Consider the following 23871-nt stretch of genomic DNA (forward strand, 5'->3'; position numbering starts at 1 on the left):
GCCCAGGGCTGCAAAAACTTCGCTTTGGAAAATATTTCGGGCTGTGAGGACCCCCCCCCCTTCCCCAAAAAGTGATGACCCCCCCCAGGCCCCGGTGGTTCCAGCGGAGTCTCTGCTCACAGGCGGCTCTGCGGGCGCTCGGCTGGCCAGGGCCATTGGCGTCACGCTGCCCTCCCTGCGCGGCCACGGGCCTGGAGCGGCTGGGGAGACACGGAGGCGGCGTGGACCTGCCACGCATCGTCCCAGCTGGCCACGGGGTGTCAGGGCGCCGCGCTGTTGGGAGGGGTCAGCAGGGGGCGCTCTCCCCTAGACTCAATGCTGGCCCCATTGGGGTGATGTGGGGGGCTGGGCTGGTTCACACTCGATGGGCCCCTGGACTCAGTTTTGTCTCACCCCCCCGGCCACATTTCCACCTGTTTGCCCTGCTCCGAACTCCCTTCTCCACCCCTGAAGTTTGCATCAACCCACAACTCACCCCCCATTCCCCCCGAGACCAGGACACCGAGGTTGGCTTTGGTCACACACCAGTTTATTCTCAAGCCATCGGCCAGAAACCTGCAGCCACGGGAAACGCCGCCATGGCCCCCGCAATAAATAGCCAGAACAGGAGCGCTGCCCCAATAAATAACAGGAACCTGCCTCTCCCCACCGCCCCGGCCAGCCCCGGGGGCCACCAACTCCCGCCATAAATACCCCCGGCTGGTTAATAAATAGCTTATTAAATACGTATAAAATAGGAATTACACAGAGCTGAAAAACAGGTGGCAAAAACCCGAGCGGAGACATTCACGCAACAAGGGCCCAGCCCGCGGCTCGTCGGAATCTGCCCTTCGGGGGCGCCGTGGCTGGGGGACGATTGTCCCCCCCCAGGTCAGTCGGCGCCAGCCTCAGTCTCTGACAGTCCAGTGGAAACCTGTCCCAGAGCCGGAGAGGGGACCCAGGCGTCCGGGCGCTCAGAAGACGTAGCTGGGACTCAGCACCCGGGAGAGCCGGCCCATCATGCTGAGGGGGTCTGAGGACTCCACGTCCAGCGGCGGGTTGCCGTAAAAGTCGTACTCGAGCAGGACGGGCTCCACCGGCACCCGGCTGACCATGGGCAGGAAGTGGGACAGACGGGGGGACGGGCGCCCCCGGCCGGAGGGGTCCCCAGCGGGCCGCAGGCTGACGGGCACGTTGTGGGTCTCGGAGAAGTACAGGTTGTAGCCATCGCGCTGGACCCTCTCACGGAAGTTACAGGCCTCCTCAGAGTATGATTGCTGGGGGGGGAATATGGGGGTGCAGGTGAGCAGCTGTGCCTGAGGCCCCCCCCTGCTCTAACCACTGGACCCCACTCCCCTTCCAGAGCCGGGAAAAGAACTCAGAGTCCTGGTTCCCAGCTCTCCCACTCCAACCACTAGACCCCACTCTCCTCCCAGAGCCAGGGATAGAACCCAGGAGTCCTGGCTCGCAGCCCCCCCCCCCCACTCTAACCACTAGCCCCCACTCCCCTCCAGAACCAGGATGGCAGGGAGGGGAAGAGATGCAGGGCTGGATGGGTACTTTACTGGAGGTGTGTCCCCATCTAGCGGCCCCCCATCCCTCTCCCCTCCTGCCCCCCTACTGCCGGAGCCCTACTCACCGCCCCATGGAGCTGCCCGCTGGGATCCATGCAGAGGAACAGGAGAGTTTTCATCGCCTGCATCCGGATCACACCCGGCTTCACCGCCTTGATCTCCATCAGCGCTGCAGCACCCCAGGGAGAGCGAAGTCAGCAAGAGAAGCCAGGCATCCGGGCCCCCAGATGCACTCCTCCACTCTAACCACTGGACCCCCACTCCCCTCGCACAGCCAGGGAGAGAACCCAGAGGTCCTGGGTCCCAGCCCCCCCCCCCCCCCCACCAGCTCTAACCACTAGACCCCACTCCCCACCCAGAGCCTGGAAGAGAACCCAGGAGTCCTGGCTCCCAACCCCCCCACCGGCTCTAAGCACTAGACCCCACTCCCCACACAGAGCCTGGGAGAGACCCCAGGAGTCCTGGCTCCCAACCCCCCCCCACCACACACACACACACACACACACACACACACCGACTCTAACCACTAGACTCTACTCCCCCACCAGAGTCTGGGAGAGAACCCAGGAGTCCTGGCTCCCAACCCCCCCCCCCCACACACACACACCAGCTCTAACCACTAGACGCCACTCCCCACCAGAGACTGGGAGAGAACCCAGGAGTCCTGGCTCCCACCCACACACACACACCGACTCTAACCACTAGACCCCACTCCCCACCCAGAGACTGGGAGAGAACCCAGGAGTCCTGGCTCCCAGCCCCCTCCCCCCCCCCGTCGCTGCCCCCCGTACTCACTGTAGGGGGTCTGGTCGGGGGCCCCGCGGACGGCCCCGTGCGGGGTGATCTCCAGGTACAGCTGCGTGTCGGCGCTGGCCGTGTACAGGTGGCGGAGCCGCACCTGCCCGTCGAACTGGTACAGGGGGCTGGAGTTCTGCAGGGGGGCGGCCTGGGAGGGAGCAGGGGGCCGGGTCCCCCACATCAGGGCAGCCAGCAGCAGCCAGGACTCCGCCGGGGCGGGGGCCGAGCCACCCCACATGCTGAAAGCTGACAGCCCCTGCGGGCTCCGAGCCCCAAGTGGGGAGAGAACACAGGCGTCCTGGTTCCCTCCCCCAGCGCCGCTTTGACTCCTGGACCCCCCCTCCTCTGCGGGAGCTGCGGAGAGAACCCAGGCGTCCTGGCTCCCAGCCCGCTGCTCTGCCCACTAGACCCGGCTTCCCTCGCAGAGCCCGGGAGAACCCAGGCGTCCGGCAGCAGCGTTTGTCCGCCCCTCGCCCGGCGGCTCGTCCTCGGTCGCGTGTTTCTGAGCCCCAAGGTCCCCGCGGCGCCGTATTTATCCCCCCTCGCCCGGTTCCCCCCCTTGTCCCCCCCCCCCAGCCCCGCCCCGCGGGCCTGAGTCACGGGACGGCCCCGGCCACTGGCTCCGCGTCCTGGGCGCCTCGGCGGGATGGAAAGAAGGTGATGCAAGCGGGAGACAGGGGGAGAAACGGGAGCTGGGGGGCGGCTGGGGTCCCCCCCCGCCTCGCCCCGCCCTCTCTCCAGCGCCCCCCGGCACCAGCATCCCGTGACACCCCCACCCCGGTCCCCCGACACCCCGACACTGTCTCTCCAACGTCCCCGGGACACCCCGCCTCCATCCCTCCCCGCCCCCATCCCTCCCTTCACCCCATCCCCCCCTCCAATATTTCAGGGTTCACCCCCCAGCCTTCCCCTGGGGCAGGGGAACAGGGGGGTCCAGCAGTCAGAGAACAGGTGCCTGTATCTGGGATCAGGACTCCTGGGTTCTATCCCTGGCTCCGGGGAGGGTGGTCTAGTGGTTAGAGCGGGGGGGGGGGGGGGAGGGGGACCGGGCACCAGGACGCCTGGGTTCTCTCCGCGCACTGTCCCCTTTGCCCCAGCTGCTCCCTCGGGCTGCGGCTGCTCCCGGCGATGGAGCACGTGGGGGGCGATGATTTCATCCCTTGGGACGCTTGGCCGGAAAGTGTTCACCCCACACAGGCCGGGGAGGGGTCGGGGGGGGGGGGTCCTGCTGTTGGAGCTGGGCCCCCCCGGGGGGTGCGTGTGCGTGCACACCTGTTAGAGAAACAACTCAGAGCATCCGGCCCCGCGTGTCCGGCTAAAGCCGGATCCGTTTGTTGTGGGACGTGGGGTCTAGTGGTTAGAGCAGGGGAGGGCGGGGCTGGGAGCCAGGACTCCTGGCTTCCTGGCTCACACGGCTTCAGCTCCCTGGCTCTCCCACTGTAAACAGAGCTGATCAAAATATAAATATTTGGTTTTGCCGCAGGGCCAGGCGAGGGGGGGGGTGCTCCCAGGGGGGGGCAAAGGCCGGGCTGCAGAGACATGCCCGTTTCCCATCGCCACATGCCCAGGCCTGGCTCTGGCAGGCAGCACGGCTAGCCCGGCCCCCCTGGGGAGTTCCGTCTCCTGGGCCAGCACCCAGCGCCCACCCCGGCACTAGGGGGCCCCCCACGGGGTCCCAGCCACGCCGTGCCCACCCCGGCACTAGGGTCCCGTCGCCCCAGCCACGCCGTGCCCACCCCGGCACTACAGGTCCTAGGCTGCAACTCACCTAAACCGGTTGGCGTCATGTGTGTGTGTCAGGGGGAGTTGGGGGGGTTCAGCTGTGCTGGGACTTTGCCTGATACACGCGGGAACCGGGCCAGGGCAAACATGACCCCGGCTGCCCCCCCCCCCCCTCCGGGCCTGAGCAAGGCCTGCTCTGCACGCACCTTGGCACTCGCATGTGAGCGCTAGCATCCAGGTCATCGCCACCCCCAAAAGCACCGCCCAGCACCCCGCAGGCTGCCCACTTGATGGCCCCAGGGCCCCCCCCCCCAGCCAGCATCCCAGCGCTGCCCCCCCACCAGCCAACGTCCCCTTGGCCACCGGCTCTCGTCATGATGATTTGTAATTTCTATCTCATCCCAAAGGAATGTGCAGTGTCATGTGCCCGCGGGCAGGACACGGGGGGGGGCTGCTTCCAGGGGGAACCCCCTAATCCGGCCCTGAGAAACAGAGGACTCCTGGGTTCTCCCCCCGCAGCTCGGGGAGGGGAATGGGGTCTAGTGGTTAGAGCAGGGAGGCTGAGCACCAGGACTCCTGGGTTCTCTCCCAGCTGCCATCACACCCAGCTCACGAGGAAGCTAGTCACCCCCCCATGACGACACCCTCCATCCATCCGGAGCATCCATCCCCACCCCCGGTGTTCCCGGATGCGCTTCCGATCCCCCGCGGCCCAGCTTGCGTCAGGCCGGGGCTAGGTACAGCTGGCGGGGGCGCGGGGGTGATGGATGGCTCAGTCCGGCCTGCGCCAGGTGGCTCCCATCTAAATATTTACACCCTTGCTGCCCCCGATGCAGCTGATGCTGGGGTGGGGGGGAAGCAGCTGATAACAAAGGACTAGAAAGAAAGAGAAAAGGAGTGAGAAGTGAGAAATGAAAAAGCGAGGAGGATTGAAGAAGGAATAAAAAGCTAGGAACCCGCGCACCTCGGGGAAACGAACGCAAAGCCAGGCCCAACGAAAGCCTGGAAAAAAGAGGAGAACGAACGAGAAACGAGGACGAACAGCCGGAAAACGAGACTGAATCGGAAACCGGCCGGAGCGCGCGGGAGAGCGAAGGGAAAACGGGGATGAACAAACGGCAAAAAGAAAATCTGGAGGAGCGGGGCCAGGGGAGGGGAAGGCAACTGGCCCCAGCGAGGGAGATGTGTCTGATTGGGGTGTGGGGGGCTCCATCAGAAGCAGGGGCTCCCCCCCCCTCAGCTCAGATGCCCCGGCTGGGAGCTGGCGCCCCCTAGAGGGGAAAAGCCCAGGCGTCATTTCCTGCCCCGCTGAGCCAGCCAGTCCCGACCTGGGGCTGGCACCCCCTGGAGAGGAGAAGCCCCATGTCCGGACCCCCGCCGGGGGCTCTGGCTGGACCGGTTACATGTGGCTTTGTGTTTACTCCCCTCCGCCCCTCGCCCCCGGTCCCTGTTTTTACCACATCCCAGCCTGGCCGACACGTAGCCTGGATGCCACCGGGGTGAGATCAGCCGGGTGGAGGGCACTGAGATCACAGTGCCCGGTGCGGGGTGGGGGGGACGACATAGTCTGTGCAGAGCCTGGCACGACGAGGCCACCTCGGTCGGGAGGGGGGGGGGGGCGTGCAGTCCTGTCGCACCCAGTCAGGGAGCCCCCCCCAGGCAGACTCTCGACTCCATGGGCCGGTTTCATTGCGTTTAATAGAAAAGCGTCTCGGGTCAGTGCCCGGCCCTGAGCCCCCCTCCCCCCGCGTGGGCAGGGGGACCCGGGACTGAGTTGGGTGTCGCCCTCCCCAAACTCCGGGCGCCCATCGGCCTGGTGCCAGGGACAGGGAGCTGCCGAGAGCCCAGAACAGGTGCGGTGGAGGTGGGCTACCTAAGGCGAGATCAGCTAGCCCTCCAGCCACTGGCCAACTGGGGGAGGGGGGCAGGGGGGGACCGGTGGGGAGGGGACTGGCACCAGGCAGAAGGGGCACCCGGGGGGGGGTCACTCTCTCTCTCTATTGCACTTTGAAAGGAGGGGGCTGGTCCCCCTCCCACCCGAGGGAGGCTCCGGGGGGGGGCGAGATCTTTGGGTTGCTGGCTCCTCCCGGGGCAGGGCCGGGTTTGGTTCTGCTGTGGGGGGGGGGGGGGGCCGGGGCGGTCCGGGGGGGTGGGGGGGGGTACAGGGTTCGCTGGGTCGCTCCGGGGAGTGTTAAAGCCAAAGCCCCTCCCCCCGTTATAAAAAGGGGGGGATGGGTCCGGTCTGGGTCAGACGGGCAGCACCCAGTCGCTGGGCACACGGCCGCACTGCAAGGAGACAGACAGACAGACCGACACGGGTGTCAGGGGGGGAGGGCAGCTCAGCACAGACTGCCCTTCCGCAGCCTGCCCCCCGCCCCCCCCCCCCGCAGCCAGCCAAGGCCCCCCCCGGGACAGATCTTCCCAAACGCCATCCCCTGCCCCCCTCCCCGCCATCCCCCGTCCCCCACCGCTAACCCCTGCCCCCTCCGCCCCCCGCGCTAAGACCTCCCCGGTACCTGGATGTCCGTCAGCTCCTTCAGGAAGCGCGTGGCCAGCTGGGGGCCGTTCTCCATGGTGGGGATGGAATACCTCTGCAAGGAGACGAGACCCAATTGGACCCACGAGCCGGGCGCCCGGCCCCCTCACCCCGCCCTGCCCCCCTCAGACCCAGGGCCCCCCGGCCCGCTTCCTCCCCCGCCCCACCCCGGTTGGCCCGTGGGCCCATCGCCCCGGCGTCCCGGCGGCTCACCTGGCCCTGGTACAGGACGCAGCTGACGGGGCAGACCACGCAGGCCGTGCCTGAGCCGAAGACCTCCCGGACCCGCTTCTCCCGCAGCCCCCGCGTGAGCTGGGCCATGGTGACGCTGCGCTCCGACACCTTGAACTCACCCTGCGGGGGACGGCAGGTCAGGGGGGGACGGAGGGAGGCACCCCCTGGTGGTGGGGGGATGGGGCGCAGCAGGGGGGATGGAGGGCGGGTCCCCTGGCGCTGGGGGGGGGACGGGGCACAGCTGGGGGGATGGAGGGCAGCGCCTCTTGGTGCCCAGAGGCATGGACACATGGCCGGGGAGACGGACACAGCAATGAACCCGAGGGCTAAAAACAGGGGGTGGATTTGTGGGGCTCCCCCCATGCGGTAGGGGCTGGGGGGCTCGGAAATCCCTGGGGGGGGCTGGGGCGTCACCCCGAGGAGCAGACTGACTGGCTCACCCCCTGGAAGGGGTGGGCAAATTTAACCCCCACCCCGAGGGGTCAGCTGGGCCCCCAGACTCCCCCAGCCCTGGCAGGGATCTGTCCAAACAGGGGTTCCCCAGCCCCCCCCCGCAGCCCTTGCTCCAGTTCCCAAGCTGGCGACACCCCCCCCATCGGGGGCAACTGAGCCCCCCCGTGCGTGTCGCTGCGGGACCCTCCTGGCCCCTTGGGGCTCCCCAGATTCCCTCTGCCCCGGACACCGCAGCCCTTGGACAGGTGCCCAGGCCAGGCCCCGTCAGCCCCCTCAGAATCCCTGGGGCAGAGCTCACAGGGGGAGCTCACATGGAGCAGCCCCCTGAGTCCCCAGGGGCCCAATCCTTCCGCGCCACTGGCTCCTAGTCGACTGGGGAGCCCCCGTCCCCCCAGATCCTCGTCCGCTCCCCGAGCCGGCCCTGGGATTCCTCCTCCGGCCTGGCCCCGCCCCATCTCATGGCGCTGCTCACAGGCCATGCCCCCAATTTGGGGGGGGGGAATAGAGACACCCTCCCTTCACATCTGCCCCCCACTCACCCACTTGCGCCCCAAGTCCAGCAGGCTCTGCCGGATCACCCCAGGCAGGATGATCCCGTTCAGTGGGGGCGTCACCAGCTCCAAGTCTGGAAGAGAAACGAGCCGGTCATACGTGCCCCTCGGCACCGGGACGTGGCCCCTCTGGGGTGGGGCGCGGGGGCTGGGCACACGGGGAACCCTCGCCCGGGCAGTGATGCAGCCATCTCTGGGGTGGGACGTGGGGGGCTGGTTATATCCGGACCCCTCGCCCGGGCAGTGATGCAGCCATCTCTGGGGTGGGACGTGGGGGGCTGGTTATATCTGGACCCCTCGCCCGGTGCTGAGATGCAGCCACCTCTGGGGTGGGGCGCGGGGGGCTGGTTATATCCGGACCCCTCGCCCGGTGCTGAGATGCAGCCACCTCTGGGGTGGGGCGCGGGGGGCTGGTTATATCCGGACCCCTCGCCCGGGCAGTGATGCAGCCATCTCTGGGGTGGGACGTGGGGGGCTGGTTATATCTGGACCCCTCGCCCGGTGCTGAGATGCAGCCATCTCTGGGGTGGGACGTGGGGGGCTGGTTATATCCGGACCCCTCGCCCGGGCAGTGATGCAGCCATCTCTGGAGTGGGACGTGGGGGGCTGGTTATATCTGGACCCCTCGCCCGGTGCTGAGATGCAGCCACCTCTGGGGTGGGGCGCGGGGGCTGGACACACGGGGAACCCTCGCCCGGGCAGTGATGCAGCCATCTCTGGGGTGGGACGTGGGGGGGCTGGTTATATCTGGACCCCTCGCCCGGTGCTGAGATGCAGCCACCTCTGGGGTTTGGCGTGGGGCTGGAGTGTACGGGGGACCCAGGGCGGGGGCAGGGGCTCTGTCTCTCACCTCCCTGCTCGTCCGTCCAGAACAGGAAGATGTTCATGGTGCCGACCTCGGTGATCTGGTGATCGTCCCCATAGAGCCACAGGACTTGCTGGCACCCGGCCCGCGCTGCCTCGTCCTGCACGAAGATGGTGGGGCCGTAGTTCCTGGGGAGACAGGGGTACGGGCGCCCTGAGAGTGGGGCATGGCCAGGGGGCAGCGCACCCAGTGGCTGGCGGTGGGAGGGGAGGGGTGCACGGCCTGCAGCAGTGAGGGAGGGCAGTGCCCCCTAGTGGGAGGCTGGGGGAAGACGGGGTGCAGCTGGGGGTGGGAGCAGGGAGGGCAGCACCCCTAGCAGCAGGCAGGCAGGGAGATGGGGTACAGCCGGGGTGGGCAGAAAGGGAGGGAGATGGGGTACAGCCGGGGTGGGCAGAAAGGGAGGGAGATGGGGTACAGCCGGGAGGGTGGGGAGGGCAGCGCCCCCTTGTGGCAGGCTGGGGCACAGAGCTCATACTCACCCCCCCAACTTGCAGTCGCCGACGCCCCCCACCCAGGCGCGGACGTAGCGGGGCTCGGCCAGCAGCTCCACGGGGCCCATGGGGCCGGCAGCGAAGTAGGACCCCACGGGCGAGAGGATGACGAAGAGGAGGGCGCGGCTGGACCGGGCCACCCCCAGGGTTGGCTACGGGGAGGGGGAGCACAGCATTAGCACCACGGCGCCCACACGGTTGGGGGGCTTTGGAAGTTCGGGGAGCGGGAGGCCAGGGGAGTCCAAAGTCGGGGTGCAGGAGAAGAGGCAGATTCAGGGGCACAGGGGACAAAGAGGGGAGGGGAGGAAGGCCGGAGGGGACGGATTTGGGGGTGCAGGAGAAGGTGGGTGCAGGGCATGCCGGGATGCAGGCTGGCGGGAAGTGCCCCTCCACCCCTGTCAGTCCCGCCGTGGGGGTGGGGTCGGGGGGCTCCGCACCTCGGTGCCGATGTAGGTGGGCCGGATGTAGAGGCTGGCGCTGTCCGAGTGGGGGACCCAGGCCTGGTCGAGGGCGATGAGCTGCCGGATGCACTCCAGGAGTTCCCGCTGGTCGAAGGGCTGGGGAGAGGGGGCAGCACTAGAGAGACGGGCACCCCCAGGGCCAGGAGAGAACCCAGGCGTCCTGGCTCCCAGCCACCACCACCACCACACCCCTCTAACCACTAGACCCCACTCCCTTCCGAGAGCTGGGAATAGAACCCAGGCGTCCTGGCTCCCAGCCACCTTCCCACCCCCAACCACTAGACCCTCCAGGGCCAGGAGAGAACCCAGGCATCCTGGCTCGCAGTCACCACCCGCCTCTAACCACTAGACCCCACTCCCTTCTGAGAGCTGGGAATAGAACCCAGGCGTCCTGGCTCCCAGCCCCCGCTGAAGTTCTCCCCAGCAGCACTGCACAGTGCCCGGGGGAGGGGGTTTTGGGGGGTCACTCACCGGCAGGCAGGCCCGGGCGGCCGTGCGGCTCATACGCTCCATGTTCAGCAGGGGACGGAAGAGTCGGATGCGCTGATCCCCGCCCCGGAAAGCCTTCATCCCCTCGAAGAGCTGGGGAGAACCGGCACGGTCAGCGTGGGGGGGGGGCAGGTTCAATGGGGACCCACCCCCCAGCCTGGGCTGGGCCATGGCCCCTCGGGGGTGAGGGGTGGGGTACAGGGGCCCTGCCCCACTCACCTGCACGGAGTAGTGCAGGGCGGAGGAGGCCGGGTGCAGGCTCAGATTCTGGAAAGGTTTGATGTGGGGCCGGCCCCAGCCCTGCTCCCGGCCCCACTCCACGGTCAGCATGTGGTCGGTGAAATGCTTCCCGAAGGCCAGCTTCTCCAGCGCCGGCACCGGCTTCGGCTCCTGGTTCAACTCCACCTGCAGGTCCGAGGCCTGGAAAAAAAACCCAGGAGTCCTGATGCCCCAGCCCTTGCTCTAACCACTAGACCCTCCTCCCCTCCCAGAACTGGGATGGAACCCAGGAGTCCTGGCTCCCAGCCCCCCACTAGACACTCCTCCCCTCGCAGAGCTGGGATGGAACCCAGGAGTCCTGGCGCGCAGTCCCTCCTCCTCTAACCACTAGACCCCCCCTCTCCTCCCTGCACCAGGCAGAGAACCCAGGCGTCCGGGCCGGCGTCTCACCTTGAAGAAGGTGCTGATGGGTCTCCGGTGGACGGGCAGCAGCTCATTCAGGGCGGCGCAGAATCGACCTGGCAAAATCTGTGGGGCAGAGGGACGAGCAGGTGAGGGGGGCCCCACAACTTATCGGGGTGCAAGCTGGAGGGCTACCCTGCCCTCCTAGCACGGCCCTTGGGGCCGGCACCCACTGCCAGGGGAGACACCCTCTTCCGCTGGGCCCCCCACCCTCCAGCACTCCCTAGTGCCACCCTGGGCCCAGTCCTGCATGCCAGGGAGACCCCCCCCCCCGCTGTCTGAGCCCCTCTCACGCCCCCCGAGGGCAGAGGGTTAACCCTGCTCTGTGGGGAGGGTCCGGGGGTCCCAGCAGGTCTGGGGTGGGAGCCCCCCAGGCAGGGCCCCCACGCCAGGCCCCCCTGGGCCCCTCGACCGGGATGCAGCTGGCAGCGCTGGGCCCGCCCTCCCGGGCTCCCTCCAGCTGGACTTCGCCCTCACGTCCCTCCCGCCGCACTGCGCTGGCTGCCGCCGGCCCACACCAGTGCAGCGAGACCCTGGGGCCGGTCGCCCCCCAAATGCCGAGCCGGGCACCGGGGCTGCGGGTAAGTGTCTCCCCCCGACCCCAGGCACCTGGGTTCGTGCCCGGACCCCCTCGAAGCACAGGCTGAGTTCAGGGTGGCACCGCCCCTCCCCAGACGCCGGGGTTTGCAGCCCCCCCCCCAACCCCACGTTCCCCCCGCCCCGGTGCCCAGGCAGCCCCTCAATGTGGGGGTTCAGGGGAAACGGGGAACCCCTCCATCTCCAGACACCTGGGTTCACAGCGGGGGAGGGGTGTAGTGGGAGGAGAGCTGGGGAGGGACGTGGGAGCGTGTGGGGGCGGGTAATTTATTTCCATGCAAGGGGGGGAAGGAATAAACGGGTGGGGTGGGGGGGCTGGGAACCAGGACGCCTGGGTTCTCTCCAGCAGGAGTTAGAACAAAAGCCTGGACCAACGGCTGGGGGCTTCCTGCCCTAGACACAGAACCTGTCCCCAGCCTGGTGCTAAGGGCTGATCCCCCCCCCCCCATTTCCCCTGCCTGGCGCTATGGGGCACTGTCACCCCATTCCCCCAGCCACACCCCATCTCCCCACCTGCTCTAGGGAACCTGACCCTCCGTCCCCTGCAGTGATGCCCACTGGCCATTAGGGGGCGCTGCCTGACGGCGCCGCCGCCCCTCCCCCCCTACACACTTTCCCAGCATGCCCTGGGGCTGGCAATAACCATGTGTCCTTGCCCTTCAACTCCAGCTGTGCCTGCCAGGTGCTGTCAGGTCCCCAGGTGCCTGGGCCTCCTCCACCCCCCAGAGCCTCTCCAGGGGGCAGCCACGTCCCAGCCCCATGGGCTGCCAGGGCAGCACGGCCCAGAACCCCCGACTTGCCTGACCCCAGCCCAGCACGGGCCTGGTCACGTGTGAGCTGAGTGGGAAGGACTCAGCCCTGCTCTGGGGCAAGTAGAGGCAATGAGCCATCAGGGTGCCAGGGAGCGACCCCTTGGGGGCCTGTGGGTCAGGAGTGAGGGGCACCGGCAGAGCTGGGGGGGTGAGGGGCAGGCCTGCCAGAGCAGTGGGCCATGGCTGAAACACGCAGAAACTGCCCTATCACATCAGAGCAAGGGGCCCATCAAGCCCGGCCTCCCGGCGCCCACAGCTGCGTGGCAAGAGAAGGCCAGAAACGCCCCCTAGTGGCCATTTCGGGGGGCGACACGCTTCCTGGTCCACGTTCCTTCCTGATCCTCCTCCGCCAGAGCCTCGCGCCCTGGAGCCTGAGACCTGTTCATCCCGTCGGCAGCCGCCTCTCATTAGCGGCGCCCATGCCCTTGGCCATGACGAGCCCAGCAAAGCCGCTCAGCCGGCCCGCGGCAAAGGGAACCGCAGTGCAAGGAAACCGCTGCCCCGGCACGGGTCTCGGCTCGTGGACCCACGTCTGCTGCGGGGAGCAGGTGATTTTATCCCCCGTGTTACAACCCCTCGCCTCAAGGCTGGGACACTGGGATGCGCTGGGTGCCTTAGAACAGACAGCTCCTTCCCCTGCTGGGACAGGGCTCATTTCGATCACGGGGGGGAGGGGCTGTTCTGGGTTCGTACAGCGCCTGGCGCAGCGGGCAGCTCGCCCGCAAGTGGGGCTCCGAGGGTCTAACGCAAGAGAAATAATAATTAATGCTGGTCTGGCAATCAGTGCCCCTCACTCCTGACCCACAGCCCCCTGCTAGCCCAGTCCCGGGCTCCCCCAAGCTCTGCCAATGCCCCTCACTCCCGACCCACAGCCCCATTCCCACTCCCATTGTCCAGGTGGGGAAACTGAGGCACACGGCAGCAGGGACTTGCCAGCCAGCCCGTGGCCGAGCCGGGCACCAGGCCTGACCTCTGGCCCCTTCTCTCTTCCCCCACAGTTCCCCCCCAGCCCCATGGGCAGAACCGGGGCTAATAGCCCGGGGCCGGGGGAAGGGGCTAAGTCCCGGGTTACCCACTCCAGGCCCCCCCTGTCCCACTGACTCTCTCCCCCCCCCCCAACAGGACCCGCGCCCGGCCCCGAGCTGCACCATCGCCCCCCCCCCCCCGGCGTCAGCCGCATCCTCGGCCCGGGGCGGAAACTGGAAGGGAAGAAAACATCCCAGGTGAGAGTCGCGCAGGTGCGGGGGGCGGGGCTAGCGGGGGGGGGGGGGGCGCTGCAGGTCGCGGGGGGGGGGGGAGAGCCAGGAGTCGGGGGGGACGGAGCTGGGGGGGGGGCTGCAGCTCGGGGGGGCACCGGCAGAGCGGGGGGGGGGGAGCCGGGGATCGGGGGAGGCTGGGGGACCAGGGGAGAGGCTGGCGGGGGGGGGGCTGCAGGGCGGGGGGGGGGGGGCTGCAGGGCGGGGGGGAGCCGGGGATCGGGGAGGGGCTGGCGGGGGGGGGACTGCAGGACGGGAGTGGGGGGCACCGGCAGAGCGGGGGGGCACGGGCAGAGCCGGAGGTCGGGGGGGATGGGGGATCGGGGGGGGGGCTGCGAGTCGCGGGGGGGGGACAGAGGGGGGCCCAGCCAGACTCACCCTCCCGGCGGCCCCGATCCGGGCCCGAACCCCCAGCGCTGCCATGGCCGGTGCCGCCGCCTAATGGGGCCGGGCCGAGCCACGGCGGCGGATGGAAGGTTCCGCCCCCCCACGGCAGAGCCCGGCCCCCAGCCCCACCCCCCGGATCCCCTCCCCCCACTATGGGCCCCGGGACAAAGGGGGGAGGGGGGGAGGGAGGGGTGACGGGGCGCGGGGGGGGGGCAGCACTGGGGCGGGGGGTGACGGGGCGCGGGGGGGGGCAGCAGTGGGGCAGGGCGGGGGGGGGTCTGGAGTCCCCCCCATCTCGGTGCCCCCCCCTTCACTGCCCCAGGGTTGCAGAACTCCCCTCCCCCCCCACACGTGGACCAAACTTTTCGGGGGTTGGGGCGAGCGGGAGCCGTCCAATCACACCCGTTCTCTCCCCCCACACCCCCTGCTGTAGCCAATGGGAGGGCAGGGGCCCCCCCTCGCCGAATGGGGGTGGCCCCGCCTCCTCACCCAGACATCTGGTGATACGCCCCATGCCTGGTACCTATGGGCCGGGAGATTAGGGGCAGGAATGTGGGGCTGGGGCCTACAGGGGAGCTGCTATATCCCCGGCTGGGGGGGTCAGAGGGGTGAGCTCATTGCTGCCCCCTTTCCTTTCCCAGGCTGGTCCGGCCCCTCTCCCACACAGCTGTCAGGGGAGCCCCCCCACCCATGACTTATATCTCCCCCCCCCCTCGGCACGGGGGCGGGGCGGGGGAATCAGCTGCTCACCCAGGAGAGGCATCCTATGGTGCTGAATGCCTGGGACCACACAGGGTTAATCCTTCCGTTAACCACCCAATTAGCCTGGGAACTGTTAATTAACCCCAGCCTCCCTCTCCCCTAATGAGCCTAGGGAAAGGGGCTCAGAGAGATCAGAGCATGTAATAGGTTTACCCCCCTATCCTCCTCTCTGGTGCCGAGATGCGGCCCCTCTGGGGTGGGGCGCAGGGACTGGTTATACGGGGACCCCTCGCCCAGCCCTGAGATGCAGCCACCTCTGGGGTGGGGTCCGGGAGCTTTGTGTAGGTTCATAGACTCCACGGCCAGAAAGGCCCATTGGGATTGTCTGGTCTGACCCCCTGGTAACACAGGCCAGAGAATGACCCCAAAATAATTCCCAGAGTGTTTAGAAAACCATCCAGCCTTGATTTAACAATTCCCGGTGACGGAGAATCCACCCAGCCCTTGGCCAGTTGGTCGTGGTGAATTCCCCTCACTGATAAAAATGTTTGTGCTTTTATCTCCAGGCTGGGTCTGTCTCACTTCCCCTTCCAGTCACGGGATCTGCTTTGTCCTTCCTCTGCTGGCCTGAACACCTGTTAGTGAATATTTGTTTCCCCACGTCAGTACCTAGAGCCTGGGAGCGAGTCCCCCCGATTCCGACCCGTCTCTGTGCTCGGCTGAGCAGCGGGAGCTGCTGGCGTCTCTCACTCCCGGGCAGGTTTTCTAACCCTTTAATCATCCTCGGGGCTCTTCTCCGGCCCCCCTGAGATTTACCAACGTCCTCCCTGAGCGGCAGGATTCCCGCCGCCTCGCCCCAGGGCCGGATCCAGAGGTGAAATAACCTCTCTGCGCCCACTCCACGTTCCCGTTGATGCGTCCCAGGATCCCCTTCGGCCCCAGCCCTGCCCCGGGAGCTCAGGTTCGGCTGATTCTTCACCTCAGCCCCCAAATCTTTCCCAGAGTCCCGGCTGCCCAGGAGGGCGACTCCCAGCCTGTACGTGCAGCCGGCGTTCTCTGGTCCTGTACGCACACACTGACATTTAGCCGTCTTGACATGCACGCTGGTCGCTCGCCCCCAGTTCCCCCCGTGATCCCATCGCTCTGTATCCCTGGCCTGACCGCTGCATTATTTCCCACCCACCCCCAATTCATGTGTCCTCTGCACACGTTGTCAGGGACAATTTGATGCTTTCTCCCCAGTATATCATTCTCGTTTTAATCACAGAGTCGTGCAGCGCCACATCAAATGCCGCCCAGATGTCTTAAATCTGTGACCTCCACGTTGTTACCTTCACCAACCGAATGTATCATCTCCTCGAAAAAAAATACCAAGTTCCATTGATAGGCTTTATTGGCCATAAACCCATATTGCGCAGCATTCAACACGTTACCCTCCTTTAATTCTTTATTAAGTCAAGTCCTGCATCAGATGCTCCAATTTATTTTGCCAGTGTCAGACTGGCAGGTCTAGAAATTCCTGGGTCAGCCCGTTTCCCCCTTTTTAAATCATGGCCCAAACTTTGCTGTCTTCAGGAACTTCCCTAGTGCTCCAAACCGTATTGAAAATCAACATTAATGGTCCTGCAAGCTCCTTGGCCCACTCTTTTAAAACTCTTAGATGCAAGTTATCTGGACCTGCTGATTTAACGATGTCTGACTTTCATGGCTGCAGTTTAACATCCCCCAGCGCTACTAGCGGAATGGAAGAGGGTTAGTATCACCCCCTGATGAGACTGCACCATCAGCTTTCCCCCCAGGTACAGACCAGAAATATTTATCGAACACTTCTGCTTTCTGCATTAGTGGTGATAATTGCACCATTTCCATCTAGCACAGGACCAACGCCTCGGGCAGTAATTATCTGGTTCCTAATCGAGTTTAAAAACTCATGGCTGTCCTTAACTCTGCTGGCTGTAGATTTCTGTGTGCGGCCCTTGGCTTCCCTTATTGACGTTGTGGAAGAAAACACAGCCTTCACGTCTGTTTGGGTGGGCGAGGAAAAGACCTTTATTACAAGGTAATTACCTGAATCAGCTGAACTGCGCCCCTGAGCTGCGTCGCGGGAGGGTTTTTATACAAACCTTTTACAAAGTCATTGTTATACAGCAACACAAGGAACTTCCCGTGTTTGGTTACAAAAGAAGACTCTTATCGGTCAGCCCGTTTCCTAACATCCTCTCAGCCTTCAGCGAGATGCTCAAACTGCCTTTGTGACAAACTTCATGTTTCCACAACTTCCTCCAATTATACAGGGACCCCTTGCCTCAGACGGAGACATGGCCGCCTCTGGGGTGCAGCGCACGGGGCGGAGGGGCTGGTTATCCAGGAACCTTTAGCCCAGCGCTGAGATGCGGCCCCTCTGGGGTGGGGCGCGCCGGCCGCTGACACGCACGAGCGGCAGGTTGCAGAATCAGGCTCCCCGTTGCAATAGCTCCTTGGGCAGCTGCCTCTCTTGGTCCCAGGTGTGTCGTCAACAGCTCGTGATTCACGGTCCCGGATAAACCCCGGCCCCTGAGAGCACGGGGGTCTGGCTCAGCTCCTGCTTTGACCCAGTGTCCCAGCCCCATGCGGGGCCCCCATGCTGAACCCCAAGCGCCTGCCAGCATGACGTCCCCAGTGCCATGCGGGGGCAGCCCTGATGTGGGAGGAGCAAACCCCCCCCAATAAAAATAAATGAAAATCATGTATGTTTGCAAATCATCTTTATTAACCACGTGAGATTGGGGTCCCCCGTCACTGCCCAGACCCCCCTTCTGGAGAGTGGGGTCCCCCCATCGCTGCCCAGTGAGCCCCGGCCTCTGCCCCCCCTCCGAGCTTGCAGGGTGCAGACGGGTGCTGCCTGCGAGGTCGGGCACCAGCCAACCTCAGGAGGCCCAGGACAGTCACCCCCCAAACCCGGCCGGGCAGGGAGGGGCACAGGCCTGGGGGGGCTGAATTCCCAACCTCAGCGCCAGGTGAGCCCAAGCGGGGAGGTGGGGGGGCCACCGGCACCACAGAGATTAGAGCGAAGGGGGTGAGGGGGTGAGCGCTGGGAGCCAGGACACCCGAGTGCTCACCCCGGCTCTAACCACTAGCCCCCCCTCCCCTCCCGGAGCCGGGGAGAGAACCCAGGTGTCCCCACCCCCCCCCCCCCGCCCCCTAGCTGGCGCCCAGCTGGCTCTTGGGCCCGTAGGCCAGCTCGGCTCCCCCGCTCAGCAGCACGTCGACGCCGGTGCAGAAGGTACCGTCCGCGGCCAGGTACATCGCGGCCAGGGCAACCTCCTCCGCCGTGCCCATCCGGCCCAGCAGCTGGGAGGGGGAGAGGTCAGCCACTGGGACCCCCTTCCGGCCCCCCTGCTCCCCACCGACCCTGCCCCCCTCCTTTGCCCTCCCACTGGGGCCCCCCTCCAGCTCCCCTCCGATCCCCACTGGCCCCCCTCCTCTGCCCTCCCACTGATGTCCCCCAAATCCCCTCAGCCCTTCCCAGAGGCCCTAGTCCCCCAACTCCTCCCACCGCCCCCCACAACAGGCACTCCTCGCCTCAGCTTCCCCTCCCCCGAGATCCCCCCTTCCAGCCCTTCCCCCCCACCTGGGCTTTGGCTGCCCTCCCACCCCACGCTTTTCCCATAATGCACTTGCCTGGGCATCCTTCCCAGCCTGGATTGTGGCCTCCGGATTGGCCGTCTGTCCGGCTGTCTCTGCCCACATGGGGGTCCAGATGTTCCCAGGAGAGATACTGGAGTTGGGGGGAAGGGTGGGAAACCCCAATAATTTAGTATCGCCCCGCTCTCAAAGTCTCACCCCTTCCTGGCCACAAGACTAGGGCTGTGAACTTCCCCCCCAGCAGTGCCCCCAGACGGGGACGCCCCGAAGCGCTGCGAGTTTCCCCACAGCACTGCCCCCAGCCCATGGCTGTCCTGGATGCTGCGAGCTTCCCCAAGGCAGTGTCCCCAGCCCTGAAGATGGGGGAGGTTTATAAGATACCTGTTCACTCGCACCCCGTATCTGCTCTCGTCCACCGCCATGGCTTTCGTCATCGCTGTCACCGCGCCCTGTGGACAGACAGGATAAAGGGGCTCTCAGAATCTCTGCCCACTCCCCCCACCAACACCAGGCCCCGGAGTGTGTGTGTGTGGGGGGGGGGGGGGAAAGTCAGTCGGAATAAACCCAGCCCCCAAGAGTCTGATCAGCTCTGGCTAGAGACACAGGATGCCTGGGTTCTCCCCCCAGCTCTGGGAGGAGACGGGAGGGGAAGGGGGGGATCTAGTGGTTGGAGGGGGCTGGGCGCCAGGATGTCTGGGTTCAATTCCCGATTCTCTCGGTACCTTGGTGGCAACATAAGGAACAGCCAGTCTCTGTCCGATGAGGCCAACGAGGCTGGAGATGTTGATAATGTTGCCCTGGGTCTTCCGTAGATAGGGCAGGGCGAGCTGCACAGGAGAGATGAGATGAGGTGTATGGGAGGGAGATGCAGCCACCTCTGGGGTGAAGGGGCTGATTAGACAGAGACCCCTCCTTGGTGTGGGAGGTGGTTGGCTCTGGGGCGGGGCGGAGGGGCTGGTTATACAGGGGGATGTGGCTGGCTCTGGGGCACGGGGGACTGGTTATACAGGGGGATGTGGCTGGCTCTGGGGCAGGACATGGGGGCTGATTATATGGGGGATGTGGCTGGCTCTGGGGCGGGACATGGGGACTCATTATATGGGGGATGCGGCTGGCTCTGGGGCAGGACATGGGGGCTGGTTATATGAGGCATGCAGCTGGCTCTGGGATGGAGCACGGGGACTCATTATATAGGGGGATGTGGCTGGCTCTGGGGTGGGGCGCGGGGGCATCTCTCACCTTGGCTGTCAGGAAGTAGCCAATCAGGTTGACTTTGAGAAGTTCCTGGAAATGCTGGGAGGTGACGTCATCGATTTGCTCTTCCGGGGGATCTGGGTGGGGCGGGAGCGTGAAATGCAGGATACAGGCCCCCGAAACGTGCCCACCCCGAGGCTCAGACCCAGGGACCCCATTTCCCGTTCCAATCAGCCAGCGGGGCCCATGTGTCTCCCAAGTCATCCCCAAGTGCCCCCATTGGGTGGGTCCCCCTTTAATTCCCCCAGCTCAGGCATTCCACCCCACTTTCCCTCCCCCATCCATTCCAGGATTCCCCCCCCCCCAGCCGCCCCCTAACTCTCGGGGTGACTCACGGCATCCGGCGTTGTTGACCAGGCAATCGATGTGGCCGTAGCGCTGCTGGGTCACCGCGATCAGCGCCTGGGGGGAGGTGGAGGGGTGAAAGGGGGGAAGGCTGGGGGGGGTGGAAGGAGAGATGGGATATGGGTGGTGGGGATGGAGGTGGGGGGAGGGAGGATAGGGCAGGGGGGGGTTGGGTGGAGAATGTGGGGAAGCAGGAGGCGGGGTGGGGGGTATGGGGGAGGGAGAGTTGGGGGGCATGGGGATGGGGAAGTGGGGGTGGGGAAGTAGGGGAGGAGGAGGGGTGGGGGGTTGTGGATATGGGGGAGGGGAAGTTGGGGGGCAGGGATGGGGGATGTAGGGGACAGTGAGAGGTTTGGGGGGTGGGGGAGGGACAGGACAGAGGTGGGGGGAATATGACCCATTAGACCTCAAGCTGAGGTCACCCCCACCCCGGGCGCTGCCCATCCCCCCCATAGAAAGCATGGGGGGTGGGGGGTAATGTGCCCCCTGCTGCAATCTCCCCCATCACCCCCACTGGGGGAGATTCCCCCCCCAACTGCAAACTCCCTGCTCACCCCCACTGGGGCAGATTCCCTCCCCCCCGTACCCCTGCCCGCCCACCTGGATGTCCTGTTCACAGGTGACATCGCAGGGCTGGAAATGGGGCTCTCCGGGGCCCCCCGATTCCCGCAGCTTCTTCTCCAGCGCCTGCCCCACGGCCCCTGCAAGGGAAAGCGGGGGGGGGGACGGTGACAGCCCTGGGGTGGGGGGCACAGACACCAAGGGGGAGGGGCCCTCGGAGGGAGAAGCCAGGGGAGGTGGGATCCCAGGAGGGGGCCGAGGGGCAGCCAAACACGGAAAAGGGGCCCCAAACTACCCAGGACAGGGGAGGTGCAGATGCTGCAGACACACCAGTCACAGATTTGGGGGGGAAACTCCCAACCCACACCCCACATCCCTTGCCCAGCCTGGGGCACAAGGGGTTTAGTCCCTCCCTGGAGTTTCCCTACATGGGGGGGGTCCCCGGGAAAGTGGGGAGCAGTTTCTCACCTTCAGCTTCGGGGGCGCAGAAGACCACATGAGCCCCCTGCCGAACTAGGGGGGCAGAGGAAACAGGGGGGCAGGAGGGAGGGGGGAAGCAGGGTGCAACGGGGAGGGGGGGGGGGGTAGCACGTGGGAGGGGATACGAGAGAATAAAGTCAGCATCAAAAACACCAGCGCCAGTAACACCCCCGCCCCCCCCCCCCCCCGCGCTGCGAGCTTCCCTGCAGCAGTGCCCCTGGGAGATGATGCGTCTCTGCTGCCTCCTGCTGGCCAGCCCCACACATTGCAAGGCCCATAAATCCCCCCCACACACACACACCCCAATCTTGACTCCACTAAACAAGGGAAATGTGGGGCGGGGTGCAGCCTCCAGCACAGCGGGTACTTCTCTGGGATGGGGTGGGGGGGTTATAACAGGGGCCCTCAATCCTGGGGCTGGAGGGGGGGGCAAATCACAGCCCCACCCCCAGTAAATCCAGCCCCCTCCCCCGGTAGCAGCCGGGTGTGGGGACTGCAGGGAGTTCGCTACAACGCTCCCCCCGCCGCCCAGTGCTGCTTCCCCCCCATTACCAGCCTTCGCCCCTCCCCCAGCTCCCAGGGTCAGTGACCAGCCGGACAGACAGACGCGACACACGGACAAAGTCCAGGCAGACCCAAGACTAAGCCCAGCCCTGGGGGCTCGACACCCCTCCCCGGCCCCGATCCTCGTCCCCCACCCAGCCCCCACTCTCCGACCCCCCCACATCCACCCGCCTGCAATGTCCCAGCCCCCCACGTCCCCCAAACCACCCACACCCTGATCCCCAGCTCCCCACCCCGCAGGGCTCCCCTCTGCTCCCCCCCGAAGCACCCCAAGGCTCCTCCAGCCCCCCTCCGCCCCAGCCCCACAAGCTCCTCCATCCCCCCTTCAGGGCCCCCCCCGCACCGCTCCCCCCTGCTCCCTGGAGCACCCCAAGATCCCCCCTGCTGCCCCCGCAGTCCCCCTCTCACCGAATTCCCTGACAATGGCTTCCCCGATGCCTCTGCTGCCCCCCGTCACTATGGCAACCTTGCCCGGGTACCGCAGCCCCGATGCCATGGCGACCACCCCGCTGGGCACCCCCAGCCCTCAGCTGATCGCCCCTGGGAAAGGGGAAGCTGGAGCCCACGTGAGCCAATGGGGCGGGGGGGGGGGCAGGGGTACTGGTGCATCCTGGGAAATGTAGTCCCTTCTGCAATGTGGGGGGGGGGGCTGGTTCAGGGGGGCGGGGAATGGAGCCCGGGGCCTGTCCCCTCTAGGGGGCGCCGGTTCCGACCCAGCCCCGTTACCAGGCAGGCGGGTGGGTCTCCGGAATAAAGACCCTGAGATTTAAGGGTTCAAGGACATGAGATTTATTGATGAAATCTGTCCGCAAGATACACCGGCAGGAAGCTACCCCGACGTACCCCCAGAGGGGCCAGGTGAAATACAGGGTGGGTTCCCAGCTGTCTCTGGGGTGGGGCGCGGGAGCTGGTTATCTCGGGACCCCCTTGACCGGCGCCGAGGTGCGACCCCCTCTGGGGTGGGGCGCGGGAGCTGCAGCGGTTTAGCACATCCCCAGGTCTCTGTCTCCAGACGCGTTGGGACTGTTGGTTAAATCTCTGGGCTCAAAGCCCCAGGCCGGGGCTGGAGGAGGATCAGGTGTCCCACAGATCCCCCTTCCTTCTGGGCACAGACAAGAACCCCTCAGGGGCAGCTTCAGCAGGGTGGGGTTGGGGGACAGCTGGGCTGGGCTAGCAGGGGGCTGTGGTCGGGAGTGAGGGGCACCGGCAGAGCTGGGAGGATGGGGGCCCCAGACCCCAGGGGGTTGCGTTTCCCACTCTGCCCAACAGGGACCAGCAAAGCAATGGGACCCTGCATGGAGTTAGGGCAGTAGTCCCCAAATGTTTTCGGTTGTGCCCCCTCCTTACCCAGTCTGCTCCCCCCCCCGCCAGGAGTAGTACGTCGGAAGCAGGAAACCTGCTAAACAACCAGTGGGGCCACTGGACGATGGAGATGCTAAAGGAGCAGTCAAGGAAGAGAAGGTTATTGCGGAGAGATTACGTGAATCCTTGGCATCGATTTTCACATGGTTCCCAAGCCGGAGCCACTCTTTTTAGGCAACAGATCTGAGGAACCGTCCCACATTGAGGTGGCATTTGGGGAGGTTTTGGGATAAACTGGTAAATTAAACAGTAATAAGTCACCAGGACCAGATGGTATCTACCCACATGTTCTGAAGAAACTCAAATGTGAAATTGCAGAGCTCCTAATTGTGGGATGTAGCCTACCATTTAAATCAGCTTCTGTACCAGATGACTGGAGGACGGCTAATGTGAGGCCAATTTTTAAAGAAGGCTCCAGGGGCGTTCCCAGCAGTTACAGGCCAGGAAGCCTAACTTCTGTACCCGGCAAATTGGCAACATGAAATCATAGAAATACATAGAAATACATAGAAAATGATGGGGTCTAAATTAGCTGTTACAACTCAAGAGAGATCTTGGAGTCATTGTGGCTAGTTCTCTGAAAACATCCACTCGATGTGCAGCGGCAGTCAAAAAAGCTAACGGCATGCTGGGCATCATTAAGCAAGAGACAGAAAATATTGTATTGCCTCTTTATAAATCCATGGTACGGCCACATCTTGAATATTGTGTGCAGATCGGTCACCCCAGCTCAAAAAAGATACATGGGAATTGGAAAAGGTACAGAAAAGGGCAACTAAAATGAGTGAGGGTATAGAACAGCTTCTATATGAGGAGAGGTTAATAAGACTGGGACTTTTCCGCTTGGAAAAGAGCCGACTAAAAGGGGGGAGATGATCGAGGTCTATAAAATCATGACTGGCGTAGAGAAAGCAAATAAGGAAATGTTATTTACTCACAAAAACTAGGGGTCACCAAACGAAATTAATAGGCAGCAGGTTTAAGTGAACAAAGGGGAGTATTTCTTCACACAACGCACAGTCAACCTGCGGAACTCCTTGCCAGAGGATGTTGTGAAAGGCAAGACTATAACGGGGTTCAACCAAGACCTAGA

General features: G+C 65.2%; 4 protein-coding genes across 7 annotated transcripts; 1 reads left to right on the plus strand and 3 right to left on the minus strand.

The window, feature by feature from the left end:
* Window positions 1-516: 516 nt before the first annotated feature.
* FGF21 (fibroblast growth factor 21) lies at window positions 517-2832 on the minus strand. Its single transcript, XM_067552443.1, has 3 exons — window positions 2349-2832; window positions 1619-1722; window positions 517-1256 (listed from the first exon to the last, which is right to left on the minus strand). The coding sequence occupies exons 1-3, from the start codon at window positions 2587-2589 to the stop codon at window positions 954-956; spliced, it is 648 nt and encodes a 215-aa protein (XP_067408544.1). The 5' UTR covers window positions 2590-2832; the 3' UTR covers window positions 517-953.
* Window positions 2833-4708: 1876 nt separating this feature from the next.
* On the minus strand, window positions 4709-13968 carry BCAT2 (branched chain amino acid transaminase 2). The gene is made up of 11 exons (XM_067552098.1): window positions 13878-13968; window positions 10823-10900; window positions 10373-10573; window positions 10136-10246; window positions 9641-9760; window positions 9192-9355; window positions 8698-8840; window positions 7836-7921; window positions 6823-6963; window positions 6590-6664; window positions 4709-6359 (listed from the first exon to the last, which is right to left on the minus strand). Exons 1-11 carry the CDS (start codon window positions 13920-13922, stop codon window positions 6321-6323), a joined length of 1203 nt encoding a protein of 400 aa, XP_067408199.1. The 5' UTR covers window positions 13923-13968; the 3' UTR covers window positions 4709-6320.
* Window positions 11725-17286, plus strand: LOC137155733 (uncharacterized). Of its 3 annotated transcripts, none has more exons than XM_067552101.1 (5): window positions 11725-12791; window positions 13366-13466; window positions 15155-15225; window positions 16548-16647; window positions 16723-17286. In XM_067552101.1, exons 1-5 carry the CDS (start codon window positions 12423-12425, stop codon window positions 16799-16801), a joined length of 720 nt encoding a protein of 239 aa, XP_067408202.1. In that variant the 5' UTR covers window positions 11725-12422; the 3' UTR covers window positions 16802-17286. The 3 variants fall into 3 exon arrangements, with proteins under 3 accessions (XP_067408202.1, XP_067408201.1, XP_067408200.1); XM_067552100.1 differs by having other exon boundaries at window positions 11727-12791; window positions 16883-17286; XM_067552099.1 differs by having other exon boundaries at window positions 11736-12791; window positions 16737-17286.
* Window positions 17287-17729: 443 nt separating this feature from the next.
* HSD17B14 (hydroxysteroid 17-beta dehydrogenase 14) lies at window positions 17730-21974 on the minus strand. 2 transcript variants are annotated; one of them, XM_067552102.1, is made up of 9 exons: window positions 21825-21974; window positions 20841-20885; window positions 20412-20512; window positions 19802-19868; window positions 19452-19543; window positions 18935-19039; window positions 18594-18661; window positions 18249-18345; window positions 17730-17918 (listed from the first exon to the last, which is right to left on the minus strand). In XM_067552102.1, exons 1-9 carry the CDS (start codon window positions 21910-21912, stop codon window positions 17769-17771), a joined length of 813 nt encoding a protein of 270 aa, XP_067408203.1. In that variant the 5' UTR covers window positions 21913-21974; the 3' UTR covers window positions 17730-17768. The 2 variants fall into 2 exon arrangements, with proteins under 2 accessions (XP_067408203.1, XP_067408204.1); XM_067552103.1 differs by lacking the exon at window positions 18935-19039.
* Between the last annotated feature and the right edge of the window lie 1897 nt (window positions 21975-23871).

Source organism: Emydura macquarii, unplaced genomic scaffold (assembly GCF_026122565.2).
Source record: "Emydura macquarii macquarii isolate MOO-44397 ecotype Brisbane River unplaced genomic scaffold, CSIRO-AGI_Emac_v2 contig_1386, whole genome shotgun sequence".
Taxonomy (NCBI): Eukaryota; Metazoa; Chordata; order Testudines; family Chelidae; genus Emydura; species Emydura macquarii.